Source organism: Narcine bancroftii, chromosome 10 (genome assembly GCF_036971445.1).
Source record: "Narcine bancroftii isolate sNarBan1 chromosome 10, sNarBan1.hap1, whole genome shotgun sequence".
Taxonomy (NCBI): Eukaryota; Metazoa; Chordata; class Chondrichthyes; order Torpediniformes; family Narcinidae; genus Narcine; species Narcine bancroftii.
The window spans coordinates 93263175-93277036 of NC_091478.1; the positions used below are offsets into that span (position 1 = coordinate 93263175).

The following is a 13862-nucleotide window of genomic DNA, read 5'->3' on the forward strand; positions in this document are numbered from 1 at the left end:
ATCTGGTATGTATTTCAAGTGGTAAAGTGGAATGCCCAAAGATATTGGAAATTTTATCACAAAATTGATCCTTTTACTCCAATTTCTAGCTGGAAAACAAATGCAATATGAATTAAATTTGCCTTTATAATCCACACATGGAGCAAAACTAAATTGCTGATGTAATTCCATACTTCTCCAAAGGCACAGGAGGGCTGGGAACTAAACTGGCAGAGTGGGAGCCTCCCCATAATGGGTTCCATTCAGATTTCTTTCCCATTTGAGATCAATGGGCAGTCACATACTCTGATTGACTGTGCAGGCACCAGGGACTTTCAGGGAAGGATCATAGTCCCGTCTAGAGTTTGTGGAAATAAAGGTGAGTAGATTTGGGTAACTGATGATTTTGTAGTGACTAGTGGTATACAATTCAAAATGACTTCCAAAAATTGATTACTGTAAAACCAGGGTTTTCAAATTTTTTCTTTCCACGCACGTACCACCTTAAGCAATCCCTTCCTAATCACAGAGCCCCGACGGTATAGGGATTACTTAAGGTGGTATGTGAGTGGGAAGAAAAAGGTTGAAAACCACTACTTTAAAAGGTTTTCAAATGGAAGAGAAAAGTATTTAGAATTTGAAATTTTGAGCAATACAAAATTCAAATATAACTACAGTCAAATCCCCATTATCTGGAATTCAAGCAACCGGCAAAATAAATCGCAGAAAATAAATAGCTAAAAGATATGAAAGTTTAAAGTGGCCGTCCCTAGCAGCCAATCCACGCAACACACAATCTTAAGCCATCAGAAAAGGCATTTATCTGACTTCTACCAGTCCCCGTAGGTTCCAGATACCAGGGGTTTTGATGTATTAAACTCCATGGTAAGAAAATGGTCAGAATTGAGATCAATAAAAAATGGTCTTTGTTGTTCCCATTTATTCTAAATTCCTCAAAGTCATGATCTGGATTCCAAAAGAACTGTACCAGTTAATTCCAGACTGAAAATATCCCTGATGTTGTCTCGAGAACTGAATTAAGATTTCTTAACTGAAAAGAAAATGGTCAATGGATACCTGTGGTTGTCTGCAGTTATCATAAGGTCAGGAGATAAATGGCATCTTCATTGTCTTAAAACAATTTGTCAAAAATCTGATTAATTTATGATAACAGTTTAACATTGCACTCACCTATTTCAGTAATTTTATTCAGGAAATGTCACTTCAGTGTAATTTCAATTATACCTTTCAATGAAATATGCATGTTGATATCAAAATGATAAACCATAAAGAACACAAAACAATAATTTAATGGTATTAGATGAATAATGCTAAACACTGATGACTGAGATGTTTATTTTGTAAATTTTATCTTGCAATAAATAATCCCAATTAAAAATTGTGAGAAGCACACGGTATTTCAGATTAAAATGGGAATTTTAAATCGATTTCTACAGACATATAACACAAAAGTTAATGTGCATCTCCATTGATTTGCTTCATATCTAATTAGGGTAAATATAATCTAACTGCCATTTCCTTCAGCCTTCTTACCGAGTGAAATTTCAGAAGCTTTCATTTTTACTGTATATATTTAAAAGAGATATGAGCAACTTTAATGTGCGTTAAACTTAAGTGTTTCACTCTGATGAAGACTCAGAACCCTGATGAACTTTTACTGTACAAGAAAGATTTCACAAATGCCATTCGTTATGTCACTGATTTGTTAGGTTTCAAACTGCTGCATCTGGAACTTATAGTAATTATTAGTATATGTTTTATAAAAGGACAAACATTAATTCGGGCCTGCAAATCCAAATAAATTTGGTTCAACATCAGGGAAATGTAGCATTCGCTCTTCGATTTCATGCACCAGCACTGTCTTGTTCACGTGGAGAGCAGGAAGGTACATGACAATATGGTAATGCCATGGTGGTGTGCATTTCAGTGAATTTCAGACTGGAGTATGACAGGTACAGGAAGAGTTGTCAGGCAGTTTGTATTAAAAGCAGCAATAATTTGAAAGAATGTCATCGAGACGACTAAATTGAAAGACGTGACAGATACAAAGCTGGCAATGTCTTCTCATTATTTAGTTAGGGAATGTTTTTGAAGCTTTTGCATCTTTGTTGTAAATCGTTTTAAGAAATTGTAGGATTAGTCTCGACTGTGGTGTACTTTGAAGACCCTGAAATTTTTCATGATAGAACAATCAGTGATCAAATGGGGAATGAGGAGTAAAGGTCCCATGATCTGAAACAATCTATTTCAGTACAGAAACATTAAAATAAACGTTGATAACATTTTCTCATGGGCAGTGAATTTCATGAATCTAAAATTCAAAGTTGAATAAACTATTCAAAAAGGTAGAAATATATAAAACAATCTTTAGAATCAATTTTATAACCAGATACCATTTTTAATCATTTGGGGTTTCTACTTGTTTCCTTCCTTTTATTGCCATTCAATCAAGGCGTAAAGGGAATTATTTATAAAAAATACCTACAGGCATGGAAGGATAGTGTTGATTTATAATGAAAGAATGAACCAGCAAAAATACTAGATTTTTTTTTAGATTACTGCAAAAAAAATGCCATACTTGACCCGAAATTAAAGATGAAATAGTGTGTGGTATGAAACCGATGGCCAGAGATTTCCACCAGATGAATTTGAATAAAATTACCTCATTGATGGAAGAGATCTGAAGACTGGTTTGAGTTTGTTCTGCGGACAATGACTGTTTTTCTGTTTTAGCTTCCGATTTACAGCCACTGCATTTTTGCTGTCTGAGACATCTACACGACAGTTAGTCATGTGAGAAATGGATTCTATTCCGCATCAATCTTATGAGTGGGGCAACATGGACATACCCTGAAATTCTGATTTTGCTTGTTTTGGTGACCACCCGAGCCTGATTTTGATTCAGTTTTATGAAGAGATTAACTGAAATGTTCATCCAAACTCAACCATCTCACACCAATCTATAGTTGGTGCTGTAATTGCATCTTAACATTTGAAGAAGCTGCCAAAAATACAAAAACAATTTTAGATTATTCTGCACTTGACAGACAGAATAAATTAAACAGTGTGAACTAAATGATGTCAGTCAGAAGTTCTGCAGTAAAATAATTTTAAACACAAAAACTATTAATTGTGCCTGCGCTTCCTTTGTGATGGTGCCTTCTCTCTTTGTTCTTAGCCACCCACACCTTCATGTGAATTACTGCGGCAGCTCAGTCTTGTTCACTGATCTCCCCTTGCAATAAACTACCTTTTTAAAAAAATCCCTGATTGACTTGCTCTTCACAGACTCTCTGAACAAAAAGGTTTGAGAACATAAATAGTACAGGAGGTAAATCTCCACATGCTGGGGTCTAGTGCAATCCACTAAAGTGGTGTTGAAACTCAGCAGGTCACGCAGCATCCAGAGGAAGTAAAATGTAGTCACCGTTTTAGGCCAGAGATCAGTTAATCCACCTGATGTAGGCAAAGGACTTTTACTGCACACTCCACTAAGTGGTAATTCTACCTAAACCCCAGGAAAAATAATCTCAGGGTTGTATGTGAAGTCCTGTACGTACCCTGACATAATAAATCTGAACTTTGAACCTGCTGAGTTTCTCCAGCACATTTGCGCATTGCATAAATACAACTGCGTTCTTCTTCTTAATTTATGCTGGGAAATCCTTGAGGTATCATACTCAGCCGATACACCTGATTGCCACTTCCATTCGTGAAGTTCAAAGTGAGGGACTAAATTCTTGATATCTTAGAGCTTTAGTGGTAAAGATGCTTCAATTGACTTACCCATTTAAAGAGACACTTTATCCATGAACCAGTGTCTCAAATCTTGATTGTTGATTTATTTTATTTAAAAGCCACTAGGGGAAATTTTTAAAATTAAATGTATAAAAGAAATAAGGATTTTTTTTAAGCTTCTGTCTGCCTCTCTATACTGGTTAAATAATTTGTTTGTCAAGAGCTTTTCAATGAAGACAAATTTAATTTTGTCAACTTTTTAAAATATCCCAATCTTTTCAATACATTTTCCCAGCAAGGAGTCAGGCAACTGTGTCCTTATTGTGTCAACTGTGCTAAAATGTTTCAATCCTTTATGTCCAACTAATCCTTCACTAAAATGTGAATATTCTTACATTGGGAACTTCCTTAATTTAATTTAATCATAATTTCTCAACTCCTCCTGTACTTCCAGCTGATTAAACAAACTCATTGATTCACTGACTGATTCAATGTCTTGATCATTTGCTTTCCTTTTGCAATTTTGATCCAATGGACCAGTTCTCTATTTTTGATACCCTATTTTATTGGTATGCCTATTATTTTATGCATGCATTTTTGTTTCAAGATGCAGACAAAAAGGAAGCTTGTAAAATGTTTGCATAAACCATATTTGCACAAAAAATCAACCAAACTACCAAAATCCAGATGAAGGTGCAAATGCAGAACCCAGGCAACATATGCCACAAGAGGCCTGGTTTCTTTTGTGAGTCTGGTTGATTGTTGAGGGTATTGTGCATAAAAAGGAATCTATTCATGAAATGTGTCTACTGCTCGAGAGAGGTTTTTACTGCTACTTTGCATGCAGTCCAGAAAATTATATGAATATCCCCATTGACTCAGAAAAAGCAGTAAAACTGTAATATGTTTGGGAATTGGCCAATATTCCCCAAACACAATCATTCAATCTCCAAATGTTTTTCTGTGGCTGATCGTTGGCATGGCTCTTGCAACTTGTTTATTCAAGTCGTGAAAATTGTTTTGCCTTAACTTAATATGTTTACAGCTAACCAGTTATATAATGTGAATTTTTTTTTGCCCTGTCACATCATTTTGCCTTCAGAGACTTCCGCTGACAAAGATCAGTTCATTTATTCGGGTGTTGTGCATGCTGACTCAGACGAGTCCAGAATCAGACATTTGGGAGGAAGAGCCTTGTAACTGTAATATTCCACAACTTGTTTTGGAACTTCTGCTAAGACACACTTGGCCAGTGCTGCAGGAGAAGCCTGAAACACAACAAAACAAAAACACATTAACGGGGACAGTGTGAAGTGACAGTATTTGTGCTGACCTTGAAAATAGTTCCACCACAGACTTGCAGCAAACTCCACTGAGAAAGGATTTTTGTTAAACCAAAAAACCCACTGCTATCAGATGCCAGTTCAAAGGAATCCCCAGCATCCAGCAACTGGGATATCATCCAACTGGCTGAGCAGTCAATCACAGAAGAAGTCTCATAGGCAGAAAACTATTTACATCAACATAAACATTTTATAAATTTCAAAGCAGAGATTGGTACATGCACACTTGATTATATACGCATGATATATTTAACTCCTGAAAATAATAAAATTATTTAAAAAAATCTTCTGTACATATTCATGAAATTATAAGGCATCTAAAATGGTTTCTCATGACTATGATTTGATAATAATGGTTTAGTATTTTGTTATAAATTCACAGAAACTAAAAATATAATTTTCTTATTGTGGAACTCACTCGTAAAATCCTTAAATCACACCAATCTGATATTGCACAATACGATGAGAGCAGCTGCTATCTCACTCTGCAGGAGATCACCTGGACCACAGGAATACCCATGCCAGCCTATTGTTCATTGCCTACAGATCTGCATTGAATACTGGAAAACTAATATCAAATTCAGGGATCTCAGTTCCTTCTTTTGCAACTGGATCCTCTGCTTCCTTCTCTCCAGACACCAATCAGGGGAAATTTGAAACATCGCCTCCTAGTCACTGAACATGAACACAAGGGCTCCTCAAGGCATCACGCTTAGTCCCCTTCATTTATAGTTGTATAGCCATGTTCGGCTTCAACACAATCTATAAATTTACTGATGACTCCACCGTTGTAGGAAGTGAATAGTCAGAATATAAGAGAATCTGGTGGTGTGGTACCAGAACAACAACTCTGCTCTCAGTATTAGCAAGACCAAAGAGCTTATTATGGGTTTCAGGAAGTGGAGGCTGAGGGACTACACTTCTGCCTTCATCAGTGGGACACGCAAGGATGGCAGGCTGCCAATTTCATGATCCCAATTACTTGCTTATCATGAGAGATCTATTTAAAATAAAACAGGTTTGGGATCTTAGCTCAATTTCTCAGAACATAATAGACTGGGGGTGGATGAGGGTTGAGGATAATCTGTAACAATGAAAATTTAGAGGGCACCTGCATGGAAGAAAATGGACACTGATTCCTGAGCAGCACAGGAAGTCAAAGCAACAAAATAGTGTCTGAGCAGTCTTGTCTGGGAAGTAAACCCTGCACACGACTTCAAAATGAGCATTATGTTCTGGATTACATGGCTGAACCTGTCTAGTAACGTGAGTGAATATCGGCAGTATAAAGTGGAAAAATACGAAATTTATGTTACCAAACCACAAGTACCAGATAACAGAATTTATAAACTGTAACCATTTCTATTTTTTTTTTCATTTGTGAGCCCCTCATTTTATTTTATTTAAAAAAAAATTCAATTGAGAGGGCAGATTTCTTTCCATTTTCACTTCGAGGGCCGACACAATAAAAGCTAATCTTACGTAAAAGGTTTATCATTTAGAAAGTACATCAGTCCTTACATTTTTAAATTCACGGAAGGGAACAAACTGAACAATGTCTCTGAGCACAGGCTCTCCCTTGGGAGATCGTAGGACCCCATCATCACCATCGAGAATCTGCATATCCGTAAAATCCGCGTTCCCAACACCAACAATGATGATGGACATTGGAAGGTACGAGGCTCGGACTATCGCCTCCCTTGTATCCGCCATGTCAGTGACAACGCCGTCTGTTAAGATCAGTAGGATATAGTATTGCTGTCAAAACAAAATTAAGAGACAGTTAGGACAGCTAAGTCCCCATACAAAGTTAGGACCGCTAAGTCCCCATACAAAGTTAGGACCGCTAAGTCCCCATACAAAGTTAGGACCGCTAAGTCCCCATACAAAGTTAGGACCGCTAAGTCCCCATATAAAGTTAGGACCGCTAAGTCCCCATATAAAGTTAGGACAGCTAAGTCCCCATGCAAAGTTAGGACAGCTAAGTCCCCATACAAAGTTAGGACAGCTAAGTCCCCATACAAAGTTAGGACAGCTAAGTCCCCATACAAAGTTAGGACAGCTAAGTCCCCATACAAAGTTAGGACAGCTAAGTCCCCATACAAAGTTAGGACAGCTAAGTCCCCATACAAAGTTAGGACAGCTAAGTCCCCATACAAAGTTAGGACAGCTAAGTCCCCATACAAAGTTAGGACAGCTAAGTCCCCATACAAAGTTAGGACAGCTAAGTCCCCATACAAAGTTAGGACAGCTAAGTCCCCATGCAAAGTGTTAAAGCAAATACTTCTCAGTATATATATCAGGAAGTTTGCCCGAAAGAAATAAAGCTAACATTTCAGCTCAATTACCTCACCAGAACTGGAAGAAAGAGAACGTTGTCGTTTAATCTGCCCCCATCCTTACTGACCTTCCCTCTGTTCTCTCTGTCCCTCCCCTTCAGGCTATCTCTTGAATTGCTACCTGATGAAAACTTTTTCTGGTCTGAAGTCCTAACTGTGACTATTCTCTCTGATGCTGCTTCACTTGGTGGTCACTGACCACATTTATTTTTTTTAATTTCGAACTTCGAGGATTAATAGTCTTTACTTTTACACCGCTCATCTTGCTTTTCAGCAGGAGTTTCACAGAGGTCAGTTACAATGGAAGAACTTATTATGTCTCAGAAGCTAATGAAGGTTTCTGCTCACAGTGGCTACATCAGTGCACTGTGTGCACATCATTCCTTATGGTTACTGATCTTAGATACAATCCCTACTGCAGGTACCTGAATATTTATTCTGGACTGAATTTAGTCTGCAATAATGATGTACTTATCTATCTGTGTCTTTTGGATGTCCCAGCTTCTCAGTTCAGTGCACTAGGTAGTGAGCCATTATTCCTAAAAGATCAGCAACACTGCGCTGGTGTCACCTAACCAAATGATCTGATCATTGTTATACTTGTGTGACCTTACTAGTTGTCATGCCTGTATATTAGCAAGGCAAACTTCACATTCAAGGACCCATTTGTCATGTACACAAAAATATATTCTCTTTATTTGCTGTGTAAACGCACACAAAGAGGTGCCATCCTCAAGATGAAAAAGGGAAGGAAAAGAGGGTCCTTTCAGAGACCATCTCTGTGGATCCTGTCAATTCCACCGATGAAATCTTGTCATGGATGGTGGGGGAGGGAGGTGTGATGGGGCCATTGACTGATAGGTGAAGTCATTGGGGTGTCACCCACTCCCACCCCTGACCGTTGCAATATTAGTGAGGCTCTGTCATGAGCCTGCAGTAAGTGACAGATCTCCAGTCATCTGGGACTTTCCTTAACACTTGACTCGGGATTTCCTACTTATCTAGAAGATATGTCTGCTGTACATACCACAGTTTTAAAATAAATTGTATGCAGGTTTCTACTGCACTGGCCCTCGGTGACAGACTGATGGTGCCACTGAATCATAAGGTACAAATCTGCTCGTAGATGACAGGCCATCTCATAGACAAAGGAGCAAGTTCGTGGCTGAGCCATCAGTCATTTTTCTGTCTCCTTTGTTCACTTCTCAAGGGGCAATCCAAACCAAGACTGCCTCATCCACTCCTGGCTGAATCACTAGTCAAAACCACAAAAGAAGTCCCAAAGGCCCACTTCTTCTGAGCAAGAGCGTGGAATAGGTCTTTGATAGCAACAAGATTGTTTTTAGATGGTGTGTGTGAAATACAAGATGGCTTGGAGACATTTTTGTTCTAAGCATGACACTTTTTATTGACTACCTTGTTGACAGAATCTAAGATCATGAGGATGTGGGTACCATGATGGCCACTCAAGGCCTCATAACCAGGTAGAATCAATGCAATGGAAACTCAAGGCCACTCAAGGCCTCATAACCAAGTAGAATCAATGCAATGGAAACTCAACACAATGTCTATTAAAGACAATGATTCACAGATTCTTCGGCAGTGCTTAAAGTTGAGGATAGTGAACATTTCTGAATGGGTCTAAAGAATACCATATGCTAAGATCAATGGCAATGTTAACTACCATCTCCAAGATTGGTTTGATTTGATAAGGACAGTACTGACATTCTGGAGCTACTCCACTATCACAGATGGCGAAACAGCGCAACATGTCAGCAGGAAAAATGAGTCATGCCAGCAACTTGAGGGTTAAGCTGGAAGGAAGAGCCGAGTCATCAAATATATGTGGTGGCAAGGGAAGCCCATAAGAGTGAGCTTTATCCTGATAACCATGTCATGAAGAGCTCTTTCCAGGGTCATTTCGAGTCCAAGATCCCATGTTCCCAAACACAGGTTAATACTTCTTAAGGAAAGCAAAGCCATCAAGGCCAGATACAAGCAGCACATTGTAGCATCCCCAAACTGTGAGCCAATTCTGACAGAAGTTGCAACTAAATCCATTCAGCATCATTCTGAGAAAGCATCTCTCACTGACCCCCATCTTAGTCCTCTGAGTAGAAAGATGTGCCATTATTCAAACCACAAGTCGCAAGCTTGCGGGAGCAGATGGCACACCAGCTGGAGTCTAGAAAGTGAGGAAAAGGAACCAGTACAGAAGCTTCACAAACTCAAGCTTCAAATCTGGTGTTAATGAGAAGATTTGAGAGGACCTTTAACATTCCAAAGTTGTTATATCCTTTAAGAATGAAGCAAAGGGGCAACATGGAAATTGAAATGACGACCTGCTCTTATTCTCTTTAAGCTGGTTATTTCTCTCACTGGGGAAATAGTGTGGAGTCTCAATTGTCTTTCACACCGATCTGCAGCACAAATGACACAGTCTTCACTGCTTGTCAAATCCAGGAAAAGTGTCGGAAACAGAAACAAAACATGAGCAGGTCCTTCATCGACCTGATCCAAGTCTTTGACTTCAGTTATGAGGCCTTGTGGACTAGCTGACTAGCTTTGGTGGCTCTAGAAAATTGATTCAAAACGATGAGTTTGTTTGCCTACACCATCGTTGATCTCAGTATCCCCTCCACTGCCTTGACTGACCTGTTGGAAACATCTCAGGTGATCACGTAATGGGTGAAAGATTTCCTTCATGTTGATCGTGTTTCTTTTTCCTCCATGTGATTGTTGGCCTCTTGAATTGTGTAATGGTCTTACTCGACCAGAAGCAGCTTTCACCACTAATCCACCTCCCCTCCACCCGAGCCCACCACCACAACAACCAATACACACAACCTACAAACTACCTCATGGAGCAAAGTTCTTTTTCCTATTTTATTATGCATACTACCTTGGCTCCTATTATTGTGGGGCCCTAAATTTGTCAATCCTACTTTAACACCCATTAATGCCCATTTAATGTAAACCTTGAGGGGTCTAAAAAAACTAGGAAATATAAATTTAGTTAGAAATATTGGCTGCAGAACTGTCTCCATTTTTTGTAAACTAGTGCCATTGGGATCTTCCATGCACCACATAAAATGACATTCTGATGTACATGTGCTTGAGCAACACCCTCCCCTCGGAGGAGGGAATGATCGCCTGTCCGTGTACCTGTTCAAACTGCTAATTCCACCCCAATGTACTGCAGATAATTGGTATTTATGATGATCTACATACAGAAGCTTCTTTTGTCTTCTCCTCCTCGGCAGCCACCTTCGCCACCTTACTTATGATGGGAGACACATTTGTTGGTCCATAAAGTTGGATTTTGGGTAGGCAGCTCTGATACGATTCAACTACTCCTTGTATTCCTTAAAGAAGGAAAGTTAAGTCAGCAAACAGCTCTTGTGCCTTCATTCAGACAAAGAAAAGCATTCATAAAGGCTGAGCATATTGCATTACATTTAGACTGCTAGATCTCCAATGTTAAAAACTGGTAATCAGTCATATTGAAACAGGTAATGGAGCACAACTCTCATCATCTGACTTCCCATTGTTCAGAAATCCTGATTGTTTGTTATCTTGATCGTTGGGATCTGCTTCCTGTGCTCTCTTTAAACTCAATGAGTTCTTTTCCCACTCTTATGTGACACTAAAGTTTTAGATTATCAGAGTTTTATTCTGTATCAGTGGTTCTCTATCTCCACCCCCCCGAAATCACATACCACCTTAAGCAATCCCTTACTAAACACAGAGCATCCATGGGTATGAGAATTTATCGTGGGACTCAAGACAATAATTCTGCTTTTCCTGATGTTTAGCTGGAGGCCACAGTTATACAGCCAAACCTGGATGTTGGCCAATCAACTGACAATTCAGGTATGGTGTTGAAGGGCGGGGGGAGGTTTCAAAAAACAAGTTGGAGATGGTTGAGCTTGTTGTCAACATGCGTGTTGTTGACAAATGAAATCACCATTGGAAAATGATGCAGAAAAATTGAGGAGAATGGGATTGCATAGGGTCATTGTGAATACTGGGAGGCGAATGTCAGGGGAGAAATACAATTATTGCTCTTTGACCTAACACAGTAACAGACCTGTGCCTGCCCAAATACAACCTACTGACCTACCACGCCTGGTATGTTATTTGAAGGGTGGGAGGAAACCGGAGCACCCAAAGGAAACCCATGCAGACATGGGGAGAATGTACAAACTCCTTACAGACAAGATTCAAACGCCGGTCCTGATCACTGGTGCTGTGAGCATTGCGCTAACCACTACGTTAACCATGCAACCCCTTGTCCCGATCACAAAGGCTTGGGACATTGCATGGAGAGCTAGCTTTTGAATAATATTTGATTAATGTTTCTGACTGGATCAATAAACAAAATATATTTATTTTATCAACTCTGTGCCAATTTTGCATGTCCACATGCCCAGGGACTCAGTGTTCAGACTTACCTGAACAATCATGGCCTGAAATGCTTTTAACAAGGCAGTAACCTCTTTATGCACTTCAGCTGCCTGTAAAGTCTGATTTTTTAAGTCAATTCTAATTCTGGTTTAGTTACTTTCTAATTGACAACTAATACAGTTATAACGAGCACCAGGGGAAATTAATGTTTAGCAGCAGGAGGAAGGCTGTGTATCTTTTGACAAGCTTTGCTGCCGTTGATTACTTAGCTGATATATACCTTATCCTCATCAGGCTTTCACTCATCAGAGTGGTAATTTTAGAATTAATCTGCACACAGAAATTTCAGCTTTAGTTTGTATCATCGTCGCTTGCTGAATGAGAACACTGTTCGTGCCCGAGACGGGAAGAATCATTCGATGATTTGAGATAGGAGTACCTATTTAAATGAAGCATTGTTAACAAAGAAATGGCTTTTTCAGATTACGAGATTCATCGATCAATAAGGCTTTTAAAATTTGGCCTGGCACTATGTATTGGAGTTATATTCCACAGAGCAAAGTGACGTGAGAGGATGTTGTTACTGGGAACTACACTGCACGACTCTAGACAGCTCAGAATTTACTCCATTGTAATAAAAGCATTGTAGTGAAGAATAAATGATATCCTGGTGACACAGTTGACAGCTCCATCATACCCGCTGTTAAATGCAACCGGTGGCAGCTTACCTTCACACTCATCATCTTCAGAATTGAAATTAATGGCAAAATTGTGTGAAACCTGTAAAAGAAAATAGTACATAAAATAATCTAAAATATTAATGACCCCTATTCTGCTCACAAGGAGGGTGTAGTCCATTTTTGTGGTGATGTTTTATGTTATCTATTTCATTCTGCACGAGAAAGGAGATCTTGAGGATGACACACGAGAACACTCAATTGCTCCCATTTACTTCTCATTAGTGAAAGTATTCCTTTCAGTTCGCAGCAACAAAGATCACACATACTGGCAGCAATCTAGTTCCAAAGCACATCACTCAATAGTTTACAAATAACATCTGTTAACAATGTTCTGACAGAAAAGTAATTTGAAGGAAAAATAATCAACATCGCTGGTTCTGTATCATCCCAGACTATCAATAAGCAACTCATTGTTCTTCCATTAGAACCAATATTAAAAGATGGGCAGTGACTGTTAAAATTTCAGCTCCAGCACATTCCGTAAAGCTGGTCACTCTTAGAATGGATGCTATCTCCTAATAGGCCTGTGTAACTGCCTGGACGTCTCAGGACTCGTGGGCAGCAGTTCCAATTTAGTAGCTTAGTCAGTGTGAGGAAATCTCCTGGGACTGTGCTGGGAGATCTCCTCTCAGGTCTTGCTCCAGGTTCAATCTGATGAAGATTTCTGACTGATGATTGCACAGAATGAGGAATGAGGTTTGCTTCCTGAAAGAAATTTAGGGATTATGATAGATAACTTCAAGCTGAATGCAAAGATCATTTCAAGCTTGCTGTATCGCGTAGGAATTTGGAGACACAAATTAATATTTATTGAATTTAGTATGTTTAATCACATAATGAGGCTGACACAAGCTCTCAGGTTGGCTGCACATGTTCCACAACAAATGGGAGGAGGCCAGGGTTTTTCTTGGTCACTGATTTTACAACCGAAGTAGAACTCAGCCTTTCTTAAACAGTGCATTCATGCTGTATCTTTGATTCTTAAATGTATACTTCCCACAAATGTGACACAATGTATTGCAACTGTTGTGATATTGACGAGACATTTCTGACGTATTGAATCTTCCTGAAAACAATAAATGCTATTGTTAACTCACTATGTTATTACCTGAAGAACATCTGCATCAACATCCATTCAATTTATATCAATGTAATGCACAGCATCTGTATTTGTGAACTGCTTTTATAGCCTGTCTGCATCTATCCTAACTAAGCATGCCCAGGCCTAAGACAATGTATGCATAGGATCTGCATTGAGTGCATGCCCAGGCATGCTTGGACTGACCAAAACAACA

The 13862-nt window shown here is 39.1% G+C and overlaps 1 protein-coding gene across 1 annotated transcript in view; it reads right to left on the reverse strand.

Annotated features, from left to right (window-relative positions):
• Window positions 1-4868: 4868 nt before the first annotated feature.
• Window positions 4869-13862, reverse strand: part of LOC138743848 (copine-7-like) — an 80465-nt gene continuing 71471 nt past the window's right edge. Inside the window, exons 13-16 of the mRNA XM_069899447.1 lie at window positions 12556-12607; window positions 10652-10785; window positions 6603-6839; window positions 4869-5006 (exon numbers count right to left, since the gene is read on the reverse strand). Coding sequence (XP_069755548.1) covers window positions 4869-5006; window positions 6603-6839; window positions 10652-10785; window positions 12556-12607 — 561 coding nt within the window. The remainder of the gene's footprint in view (window positions 5007-6602; window positions 6840-10651; window positions 10786-12555; window positions 12608-13862) is intronic.